We start from the raw sequence: 17,810 nt of genomic DNA on the forward strand, positions 1-17,810 counted from the left end.
GAAACAAACCAAGAACAATAAATAGCCTTAACTTATATTGTTTTGGGAGTCACTTGGGCAACCCTGTCCAACAACTAAAAACAGGTTTTTCATCTTCGTCCTGAGGTTTCTCTAAGTCTCTTGATTCTCGTGAGGAACATTATCAAGAGTTATAACTTTAAGATTTTATATTTATATGTATGTAAATATAAAATAAAAGCATATATATTTTAATTTAAGGTAAATATAAAATAATATGGTTTCTTGAGGCTTTGTCAAAAAACTTGCTATTGAAGAATCTTTTCTATAACTGAATATGAGAGTGTAATTGGCAAAATCCCTTTATGTATAAAAGTTGAGAACAATGATACTGTGTTATATGTAATGGTTTCATGAAAGAGACAAAATCATCTTTCTTAAAATAACATGGAAATTATGCTTTTGAAAAATGTCTATGAATCATTTGAATTTAAATTAACATCATTTGATAATTTGCTTAAGCTTGATAGCATAGATTCATGCCAGGTTCAGCATGTATACTCTTAGCTGCTGATAAATGATTGCGTAGGTACTAGTCAAAATAGGAAGAGGATTGACTAGTTCTGTATAGTGAAATTTATATAGTAGTAGTAAGGATTTTAGGAAGAGTGAAACATAGAAGCACCACAAAGTCCTGCACTGTAAGATGCAAGTGTCAGTATTGCTCTTTAAACTCCTTCTGTACTTTGAAGAGATTGTCAGCTTTCCAGATTCTAAAGATTTGTTCTTTGCTATGGAAATAATTTAGCAAGATGTGCATGTCTTGGTGGTTGATCACTTGCCTAGAAAGCATAAGGCTCTAGGCTTTGACCCTAACACCATTTATTCTTTAACTGATAGATTAATTAATTAAAATGCAAATAAATTAGCTTCCACGTTAGCATAGAGCTTACTGCCTTTGAAAACTATAACAAGAATGCTTAACTAGTTTGAAAAGATTCCATCTTTTACCTCTGAGCTGCGGGACATAACTATTAAGTGCTGTGTATAATTTGTGGAGTGAGTGCTAAATTCCAGGCTCTGGATTATGACTGTCTAAGTTTAAATCTCAGTCACCTCTAATCTAACTGCATAACTTTCAGGTTTTTTGCTTAACCCTGGTGCAGGTTTCTTAGACATGTTTTGTTTTGTGCATGAGTAATGCTAAGACACAACTCATTTATTCCAGGTCTTAACATTACATTCATATTTAACTTGCTTGTGTCTAGATTTGTTTACTGGCTGTATTTTTTTTTTTTTTTTTTATCCATTCAAGGAACATGATTTGTACACATGAGGTCCAAGTGCTAGGTTTGGTTATATTTGCCTTGATCCCAATTAAATGAGTGTGTGTGTGTGTGTGTGTGTGTGTGTGTGTGTGTGTGTGTGTGTGTTATGTGGGCTTCAGGTAACATGGTCTTTTAGTTTGATTTTCAAGGTGAGCATGTTGAAACTTTGACTGGTTTGGAGTACTCAGGTGGAACTGGTCTTTGTTTAACCCTCATATGAATGATGGTCCTAAATAGTTTTTATATAACAGCTTAGTAGCAGCTATTAATAATTTTTAAATTTTAAATTGTTAAACAGCTACAAATTAATCCTGTGGTATTACATTATGCATTTAATTATAAATGTAGGTAATAAACATAAGTGCTTGATAAATTTGCCCAATAAGAATAGCTGCCTGGGATGGAGAGATGACTCAGAGGTTAAGAGCACTGGCTGCACTTCCAGAGGTCCTAAGTTCAATTTCCAGCAACCACATGGTGGCTCACAACCGTTTATAGTGAGATCTGGTGCCCTCTTCTGGCATATAGCTGTATATGCAGACAGAATACTGTATATATATAATAAATAAATAAATCTTAAAAAAAAAGAGTAGCTGCCTAAAAGTTCTACCCCTTTCCATGCTATTTTCATGAATCTGTTGGCATAAATTTCTGTAGTTAACCCAGTTAAATTTGAATCATATACATAAGATATGTTATGTAATTACAACTTAATTTTAGTATACTTTTCCTTAATTTAATATAAACTCTTATTAGATTCTCTTCTTGTTTCAATTCTACTTCCATTAAGATTTTCTTTAGTTTTCACTTCCAGAGGACATCTGACAGACAAACCAGTAGAATCAGAGTGAATACTGTTTACTTCTTTTGGCATTTGCGTCATGTAAAGATGGCTGTGCATAGTTCCCACAAGTTATTTGTGGTTTTTCCTGAACTTTTCCTTCTGCAGCAAAGTTCTATTTTCATTAACTACACACTATTTTAAAGTAGAAGATGGTGGTGAAAGGTCAGTTTGTGTCACCTTTGGATTTTTTTTCTTCGTTAAAGCAATGGCAGTTTTGATCGTAACAGAGAATTACCTGGAGTTTGGACTTGAAACAGGTAAAAGTTGTATACAACTCTAAAATTTTAATTTCAGTATTTAGTTAAGTTTTAATCTGATAAATATTTAAAATTAAAGTTGGTTTATGTTCTAATTAATGTTAATGTTGATGTTAATCTTTAGTGATATTTTTGTTTGTTTGTTTGGTTGGTTGTTTTGGTTTTTCGAGACAAGGTTGTTCTTACAGCCTTGTCTGTCATGGACTTGCTTTGTAGACCAGCCTGGTCTCGAACTCACAGTGATCTACCTGCCTCTGACTCCTGAACAATGAGATCTTTATTGTTGTTGTTGTTGATAAGATTGTATCAATCTTATCCCCAAAATACTGCACCCTCAATTTTTTCTTAAATCAGTTTCTGTATGCAAAAGGATCAATTTAAAATTTATGCACTTGTGGAATGTACAAGTATCAAAGGGATATTTTAGAGACCGGTTTTATTGCATTATTATAGCATACTAATTAACACAAAAGAGCAAAGTTGGTCCTTAAAATATAAGATGTTCTGTTTTCTGGGAGAGTCTGCATTTCACTGTCATGATAAGTTTTCTTTTTTTTTTCTTCTACAGGGTTTACAAATTTTTCAGACAGTGCGATGCAGTTTCTTGAAAAGCAAGGTTTAGAATCTCAGTAAGTTTTTGAAAAGTTGAGCATTATTTAAATTTAACATTTCCATTCTTAAAGCAGATTTTACTATCAATAATAAGTTAATTTTAATCAGTAAAAATGATTTCCTTATAATAGGACTCCTTCATTCCCTCCTTCATTCAGTATCGGTGATCACTTGTAGGAATGGCTTACTCATACTTTGAACAGTTTTTTGAAAGTAGAATCTTCCATCAAATTCTTAGCTATATTTTCTCTTATAATCCCACTGTCTCCAAAGATGGAACTAATTTATAACCGAGCCATATGTCATTAATGTGCAGCTTGAATTGGTAGCTGTCATTTAAAGAGATGTATTCTGTATTTAGTTTAGTTTGGTTTAGTCTATAGTTTACCAAATTCTGCTATAAGTAAGATCAGAATTGTTCTAGATACATATTAGTGTACTGACATTATTGTGATTTGTAAATTACCTGAATGGGGGAAAAAGGTTCTTAATAAGTTTAACAAAAACTTTTTCAGCCTTTTTTTTTTTTTTTTAACTTTATTTTTAGGGGTCCTGTTTCAAAACTTACTTTCAAATTTTTCCTGGCTGTTTTCTGTTCACTGATTGGGGCTTTTTTGACATTTCCTGGATTACGGCTGGCTCAAATGCATCTGGATGCCCTGAATTTGGCAACAGAAAAAATTACACAGTAAGCGGAAAATGTACATAAGCACATGCAGATAAATATATGTTTTCCATCCTAATTAAGGTATATTATTGTGATAAAATAATAAATTATTTTATTAAAAATTAATAAATATTTGCTATTACACCACTTCCTCTCTACTATAAGTAGTTTCTCTTTGAAATTTCAAGCCAATGTTAAAAATACTTTTGTTGTTAAACTTGTTTCTACCTGTTAACATGAAAATACCAAGATTCATGTTAATTATTTTTAATTCAGAAACTTACGATATTTCAGGCTTTACTGTTGAACTGGTCTATGGAAATTTGCATTTTAAATTTTTATTTTAAGACACGTTTATTTGTTTATTCAAAGATTTTAATATTTTTATTTAAGATAATTAAGTATTTTTAAAGCTAAGAGTTATAGCCATAAGAAATGTTTTCCTTAAGTTGTTGATAGACTTAAAGTAATTTGCTATTTTATGACTGCAAATACTGTGCAACATCCTATAGTTGGTTTTAACTACCAAATTCTATTTTGATTCTGAAATGAAGAAAACATATTAAAACTCTGCCTATGGTTTCAAGCTCATTGCTATTTTCTTTGTAGTTACTCCAGGGGTTTGTTTTTATTTGGGGAGTGTTTATTTGGTTGTTTGGATTTTTTTTTTTTTTTTTTTTTTTAATCTGATTGGTTGTTTATGGATAGAGGCATCTTAACAGAAAGGTGGGCTTTATATACGTTCACTTATATCCAGGTTGTCTTACCTGCAGTGTAAGCCCTATTTGAGAGGACTTCACTTTATATACATGTGTATAGTCATTAGGCTCCTGTAGGCAATCATTTTCTAAAATTACTGTTCTTTAAAACACTACATTTAATGGTGCTAATTCCTCTGTTTCTGCAGTCTAGTCTCTTACCTATGTTCTTTAATTTTTACTTTTTCTCCTTGGCTCCATTTTCTACATGTTTAGTATGTGTTTACTTATTCTTAACTCCCACCCATTATACACTACTTCATCTCCCCCCTTTTTTCTTTTACTCAGCATGTTCTTTACTATGTCCTGCCTTTTCCCACCACCCATCTCTCTAAAGGCTTCTTTTAAAACAAAACCTGGTTTCCCCCTCCTCTTTACACACACTGCAGCCCACTACCCCTAGTGTTAAGATTTAAATAAGCTGAAAAGGGTGGGTGGAGGGGAGCCCTTCACAAGCTACTGAAACCGCTGTGGACTGCTTCTCGATACAGGAGTGTTCCCTAGCAACACTGCATACCTAATACTGCTCTTTCTTCCCTGCCCTCAATGGTTTACCAAGACTATGGAATATAAGAATCACCATAAAACGTTTAGTGATGGAGAGAGGGGTGGCACATCTATCTTCAGTAAAATGTGGTTTTGTTTTAAGTGTTTAGCCTGTGAGGATTTGGGATTTTGTTTTATTTCCTGTTTATTAGAGTCTCGTGTTGTAGTACAGCACTCTGTCGTGTTGTAACCGTGTGGGCAACTAGTTCTGTTTTGGGTAACTTGAGTGGCAAAGTAGCAGCCTTGTCTCCACTTCTGTGGCACTGTGCTACAACTTGTATCATACTAGGGTTGTAACCACCTTTCCTTGTTTTTACTGTCCCTGACTCAGCTGCATGTGTCACACCTGTCACTACCATTTGTCTATGTAGTAATACTTTAAAATGTATGTGTTTGTGTGTGTTTTAAAACCTGTAGTTAAGCCCTCTCTGTGGTTGATTATGAAAGCAGTTATGTTGTAATAAAATAATCTACCAAGTTTGCCTTTTGTTCCTAAAACAAAAGTTTGGCAGCCATGTGTATGTGAACCATCAAGTTGTACCTCAGTCCTGAAATCTCTTTCCTGCATTAGGAGTTTAGTTTGTCAGGTGTAAATTAATGGTGGGTGTGGTGATTCGAGTTTGTAATTCCAGCCCTTGTGAGGCTGAGAATAACATAAAGTGGCAGCCAGGTGAGGCTGTATATCAAGATCTGTTCCATAAAACTAAAAATAGGAACAAAAAGTAAATGATCTTTATTTGCATATGGTAAAGAAATTAATTTCAATTGTGTTTGTAACAGTACAAGAAGAAACACAAGTTTTGAGTCGTGTAATTTTGGTAAATATAATTTTAATGTTATAAATAATCATTATGTATTGAAAGGGCCCTCAGTTATAAGTTGTGTTCATTTGCTATATGTCTTCTAGTATTATGACTTTGTTAATCACTGTCATTTATTGGTGAATAATGAGCAAGCATTTTGTATAGCTGTGTTGAAAATTATCAGATAACTCCTGTGTCTGTCCTATTGGAATCATTGAAATTAGAGAATCATTAAAATACCTGTTTATTGAATCATGGATTTAGAGATTGACAACTACATCTAGAGTAGAAGAGAACAAATATCTATTTTGGCCTTATATCTTCCTAATCTTCTAAATGGCCATGAACAAGCCATTTAACTTTCTAGGCCTACATATTTTCATCTGAAAAACTAAGATAATAACCTCCTTTCTTAAGGACTCCAGTTAACAGTAAATGATAAGAAATGTAATATCTTTACACTTTACTAGCACATTTTGTTTATTGATTTTTATGTGTATTTCTTGTATACTTTCAGAACATTACTTCATATCAACTTCTTGGCACCGTTATTTATGGTTCTGCTCTGGGTGAAACCACTCACCAAAGACTACATCATGAACCCACCACTGGGTAAAGAAAGTGTCCCTTTGTAAGTATGGGTACTGAGCTTTGTTTCATTATACATCAGAGCTGCTTCTCTAAATGTTATTTACCTAAATTTACAAACCTCAATTTAGGTTTGCTTGTTTGCTTTTTTTGAGATAGGGTCTCAGTGTGTAGCTCTGACTATCCTGGAACTCACTATGTGGAGTCTGGTCTTGAACTCACAGATATCTACCTGCTTCTAAGTTCTGAATACTAGAATTAAAGACATGCCACTACCATATGTGGCTTATATCTAAAGTGTTTTTTTTTTTTTTTAATGATAAATTGAAGTACTTTATACTTTAATATTAGTGGAAATGCTGGAGATAAGTTTTGAAGTTGAAGCTTCAGGCTATCATGTAACCCATTTTTTACTTTTTGAAATGAATGCTAATGTTTATTACTCTACACTAATATTAGCCTATACATAGTTATACCATTTCTATCGCTAACAGATGAGGTTTTTTCCTATAACATACTTAGGAAAATTAATAATAATGTCTTTAAATTATTATTATTATTACTACTACTACTACTTGTTCATATATCTCCAGTTAGACACCTATGTTTTAGCAGAATAAGATGTCAAAGAAACATAGAGTTTATTGAAAGACATTATAACTACTTTGTCTGCTAGATATAGTATTGTAGAGTTAGAAAGCATCCAAATTCTAGCTTTGCTCCTCACTGAAACTGTGACTTGAGGCAGATTATTATTTAACTGTCCTAAGCCTCTGTCTCCTCACCTGGAACATGTAGTGGTATCTATCTCATAGGATCTTGATGGAATTAAGTGAAAGAACACCTGGGAATGCAGTCATTTCAAAAGTGCTTAGTGATGTTCTTTTCACTGTTGTTTCATCAGAATTAAAACAGAAAAGCCTGATTAGTTATTGACTCCATGGTGTGCATTGTATAGTATGCACCTCTTTTAAATTCTGTATATATTTGATTGTCTTGGAGAATAGAACCAGTGATGAGCATGACAGTTGTTTTTTTTTGTTGTTGTTGTTTTCCTTGAGCTAGGGAAATATCCACTGAAGAAGTATTGTCTATCTTCCATATAACTAAACTTAAATAATAGCTTTAATTTGATAGATTACAAGTAAAATTGGGGAAAAAAAGGAAATTAGCATTTGTGTGTCAGTGATTCTGTTTTTTATCTAAATCTTTTGTGTAGTAAGTGTAGTTACTGTTCTTACTGTCTAGATGGGATAGTAGACTCAAAAGTTAATTTGACTAATGGTGGTTCAGTCATCTGGCGGGGAGACAAATGTGGTAATGCATAACTAATAATCCCAGTTATGGGTGCTGCCTGGAAGATGAGGCACGTAAAGACCAGGCTTCAGCTGGGCTGCATAGTGAGATTCTCCTCTCTCCCTGTCCCCACCGTCTCCCAAATGTAGCAGTAGCAAATCTCATTTTCCACTTTGTTTCTATACAACAGCCTGGGATCTTCTTAAAACTTTTTCCTCCTATTTCCATCTTTTCTTCTGTTGTATTTCATAAAGTCAATCAAAAGTATAACCTAGCTTGTTTTGTTGTTGCTGTTCTAGTTGTGAGTTAATAATTTAGTTTAAAGTTTTTATTTATGCTGGGTGGTGTTGGTGGATCCCTTTCATTCCAGTACCTGGGAGAGACTGTGTAGGCATAAAATTATTGTGTAATTCAAGTGCTGATTTCTGTCTGTCCCTTCTCCCCTTCCACCATATCTGAGTACAGTCCTTGTTTTGAGAATCTCCTGTCTCAATGTTGTGTAAACAGTGCTCCCCAGTTGTCCCCTGATATGCCAGTAAAGCAGCTTATAGCCAGTTGCTGATCAGTGGGAGAGAATAGGGCTAGAGTTCCAGCCAGCAAGGGGAGAAGGAGTTAGAAGAGGAAGTAAGTGTTTTCAGCCACATGTAGAGATCCAAGGGAGAATAGGAGAGAATTCAGCAGGGAAAGCCACTGTGCAAGTATCTCTGGTATATAAACTGGATAGAAGCCAGATTAGTTTAGAGGATTAAGAGTATAGTTAATACTGCTCAGGATTGTGTTATACTGCTTTATAAACAAATATAATAGAGTCTCAATTATTTTGATGCTAGCCGGATTAAGAGAGAAACACATACAGCAGAGGCAGTTTTTATCTTTTGAGTTCAAGGCCATCTGGTCTGTAGAGCAAATTCCAGCACTTTCAGGCTATCCAGAGAAACTGTCTTAAAACAAACAAAAACCCAAACAACAACAACAAAAATTATTTGAAGTCTGGCATCCATGTGGTAGATGATGAAATAGTAACTGTGTGTTATCAAAAAGAAATTTACGTCAGTTATTTAATGGAAGAGTGTGTGTAGTCAGAAGTAGAGTGGACATGCTGCTTTTCTATTTAGAATTGTGCTTAAATAAAATGAGGCTACATGTAGCCTTTGTGTGTGTATGTGTAGCCTAAAGGAAAACCAGAAGGTATCATAAAGACCATTGTTACCTTGAAATCTGGGAAGGATTCCTTATCCCCATCCCCTGATGGACTGACTGACGGACTGACTGATGGACTGATTGCTTTATTAAGACTAGATCTTAAATACAGCCCCCGCTGACCTTGAACTCAGAGTGATCACCTGCATCTGCCTCCACACACCATTGTTTCTGGGCTTCTTTTTCACTTTTTGCTACAGGGTCTGAGACTGGAACTCAGGCTTGCCTCTTGTGCCTTTTTCTTTACCTAGAGTTTTACCACAGCTCAGATTTCTTCTTGAGACATTCCGTCTGAGCACATTATCAGATATTTGTATTACCTTAATATGCATTAGAATATACTCCGTACCTGTTATACCAAATCCTGAACTTGGAACATGAGTCAATCATATTCTAGTTATTCTAGTAATTTGGTTTGTTTTCTTCTGTGTCTGTGAATTACCCATCTTTGCAGTGCTACCAGTCAATCCTTGTTTCACACTCCAGGGAAGGGATTTCTAGACAGGTCACTTGTAAAGAAAGGTTCAAGGTTGCAGATGTCCTTATGTCCTGTATATTGTCCTTTCCTGTGACTGGCTCATTTGTCTCTTCGTATTGTAGTTGAAATGTGTTGTTAAAATACTGTGTGTGTGTTTTCTAGCCAACAGTGCCTTTGCATTGGAGTTTTACATCCACGTGCATTCATAACCTTGAAAAAGAAAGCAAAACACTTAAGGATTATAAAATTTTGGTCTCATCCCCAATTCTGACCTTGAGTTCAGAAAACACTTAAACGAGGTCACACTTTTGCATCCTCTCTGCCTTTCCTTTGCTATTCCTATTCAAGAGCATGATGTTCCATTGCACTCATACTAGGCCTCAGGTCACATCCTGGCACTTGCTATTGAACAGCAAGTTGATGTAGTAATAGAATATGTGTAAGGAAGAACTATTGTAAAGTGTTTTAGGTTTTTTTTTTTTTGTTAATTGTTTCAGGCTGGGGAGATGACTCAGTTGCTAAATTATAAGCACAGAGACCCCAATTCAGGTCCCCAGAACCCATTTAAAGGCCATATAAAAGACAACACATACTCTTTTTTTTTTTCCTCTTTCTCTGATTTTTTATTATTTTATTCATTACAATTTATTCATTTTGTATCCCAGCTGTAGCCCCCTCTCATCCCCTCCTAATCCCACTTCCCTCCCTCTTCTCCTCTCACCCCCTCCCCCAGTCCTGATAGGGGAGGTCCTCCTCCCCTTCCATCTGACCCTAGTCTGTCAGGTCTCATCAAGAGTAGTTGCATTGTCTTTCTCTGTGGCCTGGTAAGGCTGCCTTTCCTCTGCTGGGGGAGGTGATCAAAGAGCCAGCCACTGAGTTTATGTCAGAGACAGTCCCTGTTCCCTTTACTAGGGAACCCACTTGGAGACTGAGCTGCCATGGGCTGCATCTGTGCAGGGGTTTTAGCTTATCTCCATGAGTTGGAGATATGGTTGGAGTATCAAGTCTCAGAAAAGACCCCTGGGCCTAGATTTTTTTGGTCCTGCCTGCAGCTCTCCTGGAGCTCCTGTCCCCTCCAGGTATTTCTATCTCCCTCTTTCAAGATTCCCTGCACTCTGCCCAAAGTTTGGCTATGAGTCTCAGCATCTGCTTTGATATACTGCTGGGTAGTCTTTCAGAGGTCCTCTGTGGAAGGCTCCTTTCTTATTCCCTGTTTTCTCTCTCTTCTGATGTGATCCATTTGACTTTCTGAATGAGGACCAAACATCTTACCCAGGGTTGCCTTCTTGCTTAGCTTCTTTAGGTGTACAGATTTTTGTAGATTTATCCTAATTATATGTCTAATATCCACTTATAAGTGAGTATGTACCATGTGTGTCTTTCTGGGATATACCTCACTCAGGATGATCTTTTCTAGATCACACGATTTGCCTGCATTTCATGATTCCTTGTTTTTAATTGCTGAGTAGTATCCCATTGTGTAAATGTTCCACAACTTCTGTATCCATTCCTTAGTTGAGGGATATCTGAGTTGCTTCCAGATTCTGGCTATTATGAATAAAGCTGCTACACATATGGTTGAGCAAATGTCTTTGTTGTATACTTGAGCATCATTTGGATATATGCCTAGGAGTGGTATAGATTTTTATAGCACTATTCCTAATTGTCTGAGAAAGCACCAAATTGATTTCCAAAGTGGTTGTACAAGTTTACATTCCCACCAGCAATGGAAGAGAATCCCCTTTCTCCAAATCCTCTCCAGCATGTGTTGGCACTTGAAATTTTGATCTTAGTCATTCTGATGGGTGTAGAGTAAAATGTCATGGTCATTTTGATTTGCATCTCCCTGATGACTAAGGACGTTGAATATTCCTTTAAGTGTTTCTCTGCCACTTGATATTCCTCTACAAAGAAGTCTCTGTTTAGCTCTGTACCCCATTTTTTAATTGGATTACTTGGTTTATTACTGTATAACTCCTTTAGTTCTTTATATATTCTGGATATTAGCCCTCTGTTAGATATAGGGTTGGTAAAGATCCCTTCCCAGTCTGCAGGCTGTCGTTTTGTTCTGATGACAGTGTCCTTTGCTTTACAGAAGGTTTCAGTTTTATGAGGTCCCATTTATTGATTGTTGCTCTTAGACCCTGGACAACACATACTCTTAGGACATCTTTTAAGAAAGTTGGCTACTCTGAAAGGCTTAAAGTATTTTGTCATTGAAGATAGACTTTCTGATGTCTTTTTAAAGGCTTAAAGGTTTTATTGAGTTATAAGAATTGTGATTTCTGCTTCAAAAAGTACTACCTTCTGGAGTAATTTGACATAGTAACTGGATGATGAATGGTACTGATCTGATCTGTAGCATGTCTTAAGGTGCTTACCATGACTATTGAAATGCACACACACTGATATCCCAAATAAGAGCTAAGAAGAAGCTCCCTGCAGTTGATAGTAGAATGGATAGAAACATACATAGGGGAAATTTTTTTATTTGGCAGGGAGGGTCTTAATTAGAGTTTCATTGCTGTAAAGAGGCACATGACCAAGACCTCGCCTTTCTTTTTATTAATTGATTTATTTACTAACTTTACATCGCAGTGGGAACTTCCACTCCCCTATTCTTATGCCCCCCCTCCCTTCTCAAAGAAGAGGAGACCTCCCATGGATATCAACTTGCCTACCAAGTCAATTCTTAAAAAGGAAACCATTTAATTGTGGCTAGCTTACAGTTTGAGAGGTTTAGTCCATTATCATCATGGAGCAGCATAAAAGCAGACATAGTAGTAGAGGATCTGAGAGTTCTACATTTGATCAGCAGGCCGCAGAAGGAGACTATATGCCACATTGGGTGTAGCTTGAGCCTAAGAGACCTCATACTGACACACTTCCTCTAACAAGGCACCTCTTAAAAGTGCCACTCTCTATGGGCCAACCATTCAAACACATCATCAGTCTGTAGGGGCCATTCCTCTTCAAACCACCACAGTGAGTTTGTGCATGTTATATACATGCTGGGTGTGTGTGTGTTTGTGCATGTTTGTCTATGTGTCTGTGATATGTGTAGGCATGTGTGGTGTGTTGTGAGTATGCATATGGAAGGCCAGTGTTAACATCAGGTGTCTTTCCTAGATCACAATCTACTAATATTTTTCTGGAATAGTGTCATTGAAGCTCAGTAATTTGGCTGGACTGTCTGCTTTCTTATTTGCACAAGTAAGACCAGTAGGTATGTTATTGGCAAAATGGAAATCTTTTGTTATAGGTCTCGCAGTTAAGGAGGTCTCCTAGGTAAGTATGGATTTCCTATGTCCTACATGCTGAACAGTAGCATGACAACTATGCTCATGTATTGTGATCCCTGAGAGCATCATATCAACTTTTTGATCCGTAGAATGACAGAAGCCACATTTGATACTCTTCGACTCTGGTTAATAATCCTGCTATGTGTTTTGCGGTTGGCCATGATGCGAAGTCACCTGCAAGCATATTTAAACTTAGCCCAGAAATGTGTGGATCAAATGAAGAAAGAAGCAGGCCGAATAAGTACCGTTGAGCTACAGAAAATGGTAAGTTTTATAATTGTCCTAATGGAAAGATAATAGAAGACATTTTGTGAAAAATAATTCAGACCTCTAATTGAAAATGTGCCATTTCATAACATTCTTCCTGTAAACAAATGGGGTGGTCCTATGCTGATCTTTGTCAGAGTTTTGTCCAGTTTTACTGCTGAGAAATGGTCTGGGCTTGTCTGCCGGCCTTTGGTGCTTTTAAGTGTCGGTATTATTGGGTGCGGCAAAGCTGTAGTGTGCCCTGTTGCCTAGTGAGGAGCCAAATAATGTTCTGAAAGGCACTACAGTTTGCTGGCCAGACCTTATGAATAGAAAGGTGGGAATTTCTGTGCCTCAGACTATTCCTTTTAACATTCCTCCATGTGCTAGCAAGTAAATTTAAGTTCTTCACAGAGATTTTAGAGAAGATGGGTGTGTAATCTTTCACCAGTAGAGTGGGCCTATATTCTGATCCTTTTTCCTTTTTGATTTACCATAATCTTGGACCCTGTTTTTTGTCTTTATGTTTCATATATTTTCATGTGATTTAAAACTTGACCTTAAATGTGTTTAAATGGAATGAAGTGTTTTTATTTATAAGAAGTTCATGTCATACATGCCTGCCTATTATAGTTATTTAGTCTGATGTTTAAGGAACTCTATAGAGATTTTAGTGCTTTGTATTGCATTTTGAAATATACTTTTTTACATTTTGTAATATTTTCAAATTCCAGAATCTTTATCTTTAGGTTGAGCCTTTCTGAAGTTAGGGTACATATATATTAAAATGTAAACGTAATAATATTTAGCTTTCTTCTCAGGAAAGGATTACTTATAAGCATTTCAGTTAGATGATTTTATAAAGTTTAATTTACTCCTGACTTGTCAGCTGTAATGGATACTTAAGACTGTTGTTGTTGCAGGTGGCTCGAGTCTTTTATTACCTTTGTGTCATTGCCCTGCAGTATGTGGCACCTCTGGTAATGCTGCTGCACACAACTCTGCTTTTGAAAACACTAGGTAGGCATGCCACAGCCCTGGGAGAACACTCTTTGCTTCCTACAGATAGTTAACGCCTTTCTGTTACTAGCATGGAAGTGCACTTCATGACACTGCTGCTTCTTAGTGTAGCTTCAGGAAGAAGTAGGGAAAGACTATACTGTACAAGTTGATTGATCTTGATTTTAGAAGCCCAGCTGTATTATTTTGTGATCATAGGACTTTTCATTTAAGGTTAATTCCAGAGTTCTCAAGTAATGTGGGTAAGCACTGCTGTTTAGATCTGAGTGTATAAGCAGGTGAATTAAAGGTTTGTTAGTGCCTAACATTTAAATTATTACAAAAATCCTTATAAACTTGGCTAGACTAAGGATTATATAAATAGTTTGACTTTAGATAGCTTATGTTGAAAGAGTAAAGGATTTTCAGGGAATAAGTGAGGTCTGGTCGGTCGAGTCTTCTTGTGTCGTAGTGCCCATGAACTACCCATGGTTGACCTGTTTCCCTTTTATTTGACTGGGCAGCCTGCCAGCGTGAGGGTTTAGAAGTCCCAAGAGACTCTAACTATGATCTGAATAGGCTCACTCATACAGGATGCCCAGTACCTTCAAACCTGTGTACCATAACGGGCAGGTAGCTCACTTACAGTGTGTGACTCACATCCTGTACAAATGCTTATAGTGAAACCAATTCTAAAAGCCATTAAGTTTCTCACATTGACGTTATGCATAGATAGTAGTTTCTCAGAATGAAATTCATTGTGATGCTGTAGATGGAGAAAGGATTTCTAGGAACTGAATGAGTCTGCTCTCTCAGTGAAGATGGTCGATTCATAGCTTATAGATTACAGATTTGACTGCACTGAATTAAAAGCCTGTCAGACTCAGTTTCGAAATGTATTTAAAAACATTCTATAATATGGTTCAATTAATTACATTATTTTAACAGATAGCAAAATTACTTTATTTTCAACATAAAAGGATTTGCCGTATCACTAAATTTTTGATTTCTAATATGGATATGGATTTCTAATATGGATATGGATTTAAGGTTATCTTTTCTTCTGGCTTTTGTTGCTTGTTTGTTTTGTTTTGTCTTCAGTATCATTTACTTACCAAGTTTTGTGTCTTGAATACTCTAGGTAATCATTCCTGGGGGATTTATCCAGAAGCTGTCTCTCCCTGGCCAGTGGATAATAATCTCCCTTCCAACTCTGTTTACCCTGATCTACCATCACCTGATGGGAAGATGACGGTAACTGTTACGCAAATCACAGTGGCACTGAACAGCTTAAAAACCATTTTCACTCCTCTCCTTTTTCGAGGACTTCTGTCATTTTTGACATGGTGGATTGCTGCTTGCCTCTTTTCTACAAGCCTTTTTGGGCTTTTCTATCATCAGTATCTGACAGTGGCATGAATTTCAATCAAAAAATGGATATCTACACTTTAAATTCAAATATGTGTGCCCTTGAAGGGTTGACAAAAAAAGACTGCAAATACAAAGGAGAAAAAAAATTATATCGGAGTATCTTGTTTTAAATGCTTCCTCTGTACTCTCAGGGTGAATTAATGTTGTACTATTTAAAAATCACAGGATAGGTTGTTACACTGTTACACTGTGGCATTTTAATTGTAACTCATTGTGATAACTAATGTGAGAGGGTTATCTGCAGGGGTTAATCCCTCTGATTACCTTCGTTTACAGTGCAAACCTCCAACAGTCTTTCAGACTTCTCCTAGGACTCCAGTTACTGATTGCTCTTCATGGTGTTGTGGTACTGTTCTTACTCATACTTGCTGCCTATAAAACAATCTTCAAACTGAGCCATGCTCTAGAGAAGGGAAAAGAACTAAAGTCACTTCTGTTGGTAATGTCTTAGTCTTCAAAAACAAAACAAACAAACAAAAAATCCAACAGAAAGGAAGAGAAAGCTACTGTATATTACAGTAAGAAAAGCTGCATAGTCATTTTAAATTGAATGGTGATACAGATGCCTGATGTCTACAAGGACTGCTACTTGAGAGTAGCAGCAGTATTGTTTTAAAGCGTATACCACCAGCTTGAAAGCTCTTTTCAGATGATTGGCCATATGAACATTTGCAGTCTCACTGTTAATTTTGGGCCTGCTGTATTTTATTTTATTCTTTGATCCTAAATAGTTATGTTTAATCTAAAAATATTTATCAATACTGATCAAATTTGAGAATTACTTTTAATCCTGCTGACTAAGTGTATGTATTGTGTATATATTATATATTAAATATATAATATATTGAGGTTATAAAAGATGAAAATATTGAATCCTTATATTTTAAGTTGCAGAATGTATGTGAAACATTGATTTGAATAAGATGTATCTAGAAATTTCTGTTTGGAATGAGATTAAAATACTTTTTTTAAAGCTCAACAGAGTGTAAATTATTTCTTGTATATATATGATAATAGTACTTAAAATGTTATGGGTGATTAGTTGATTTCTCCCAAATTAAAATTATCTTTATTTTTGTTTCTTCGGTTCTTGCCTTTTATGAAACATAAATTATTTTCTTTTTTTTTTATAAATTAATTCAATTTACATCTCGGTCATAGGCTCTTCCCTCTTCTCCTCCCAGTCTCACTTTCCCTCCCACTTCCCACTCTTTTACTCCTCATAGAGAAGCCCCCGACCTAGATACCTCAACTCACTAATCTATTCATATGAGGATTTAGAATCAGTTTGTCAATGAGTCGATTTGTATGCCATTACCATGTTGTTTTTATTATTATACCTTTGTAGTATGACTTGAAATAATAATGACTTGTGAGACTTCCTGCAGTTTTTTTGCGGGTAGGGGTAGGTTGTTTTCAGTATTATTTTAGCATTCTGGGTTTTTTTTGTTTTGTTTTGTTTTGTTTTTGTGAGTGTGTGTGTGTGTGTGTGTGTGTGTGTGTGTGAATTTTCCTTTTAAGATCTATTAGGAATTGTGTTGAACACACCTATGGATACTTGATTTTTGACAAAGAAGCCAAAATCATACAATGGAAAAAAGATAGCAACTTCAACAGATGGTGCTGGTCTAACTGGATGTCTTCATGTAAAAAAAAAAAAAGAAAATGCAAATAGATCCATATTTATCACCCTGCACAAAACTAGTCAAGTGGATCAAAGACCTCAACATAAAACCAGACACACTAAATCAGTTAGAAGAAAAAGTAGGGAAGCACCTTGAACTCATTGGCACGGGAGACAACTTCGTGAACAGAACACCAACAGCAAAAGGCTCTATGATAAACTATCAATAAATGGGACCTCATGAAACTGGAAAGCTTCTTTAAAACAAAGGACACTGTCATGAGAACAAAATGACAGCCTACAGACTGGGAAAAAAATCATCACCGACCCTATATCTGATAAAGGCCTAATAACCAGAATATATAAAGAACTCAAGAAGTTAAAAAGTAACAAACTAAGTAATCAATTAAAAATGGGGAACAGAGCTAAACAGAGAATTTTCTATAAAGGAATATAGAATGGCAGAGACACACTTAAAGAAAAGCTCAACATCCTTAGTCATCAGGAGATGCAAATCAAAATGACTATGACAATTCACCTTACACCCATCAGAATGGTTAAGATCAAAAACTCATGTGACAATACATGCTGGAGAGGATGTGGAGAAAGGAGAACCCTCCTCCATTGCTGGTGGGAGTGTAGACTTGTACAACCACTTTGGAAATCAATCTGGTATTTTCTCAGACTATTAGGAATAGTGCTTCCTCAAGATGCAGCTATATCACTCCTGGGCATATATCCAAAAGATGCTCAAGTACACAGCAAGGACATTTCCTCAACCATGTTTGTAGCAGCTTTATTCATAATAGCCAGAACCTGGAAACAACCCAGATGCCCCTCAACTGAGGAATGGATGCAGAAATTGTGGCACAT

At 35.9% G+C, this 17,810-nt stretch overlaps 1 protein-coding gene across 5 annotated transcripts in view; it reads left to right on the forward strand.

Annotated features, from left to right (window-relative positions):
• Tmem161b (transmembrane protein 161B) overlaps positions 1-16,201 on the forward strand; it is a 104,093-nt gene extending 87,892 nt beyond the window's left edge. For 4 of the 5 annotated variants that reach the window (XM_055604067.1, XM_055604069.1, XM_055604068.1 and 1 more), the window contains 7 exons: positions 2,236-2,387; positions 2,956-3,016; positions 3,547-3,687; positions 6,291-6,404; positions 12,727-12,901; positions 13,807-13,903; positions 15,024-16,201. In XM_055604067.1, coding sequence (XP_055460042.1) covers positions 2,236-2,387; positions 2,956-3,016; positions 3,547-3,687; positions 6,291-6,404; positions 12,727-12,901; positions 13,807-13,903; positions 15,024-15,301 — 1,018 coding nt within the window. In that variant the 3' untranslated portion in view covers positions 15,302-16,201. The remainder of the gene's footprint in view (positions 1-2,235; positions 2,388-2,955; positions 3,017-3,546; positions 3,688-6,290; positions 6,405-12,726; positions 12,902-13,806; positions 13,904-15,023) is intronic. The other variant, XM_055604071.1, reaches the window with a different exon arrangement.
• Positions 16,202-17,810: the final 1,609 nt, after the last annotated feature.

The sequence above is a fragment of the Psammomys obesus genome, unplaced genomic scaffold (genome assembly GCF_907164565.1).
Source record: "Psammomys obesus unplaced genomic scaffold, mPsaObe1.curated_primary_1811, whole genome shotgun sequence".
Taxonomy (NCBI): domain Eukaryota; kingdom Metazoa; phylum Chordata; class Mammalia; order Rodentia; family Muridae; genus Psammomys; species Psammomys obesus.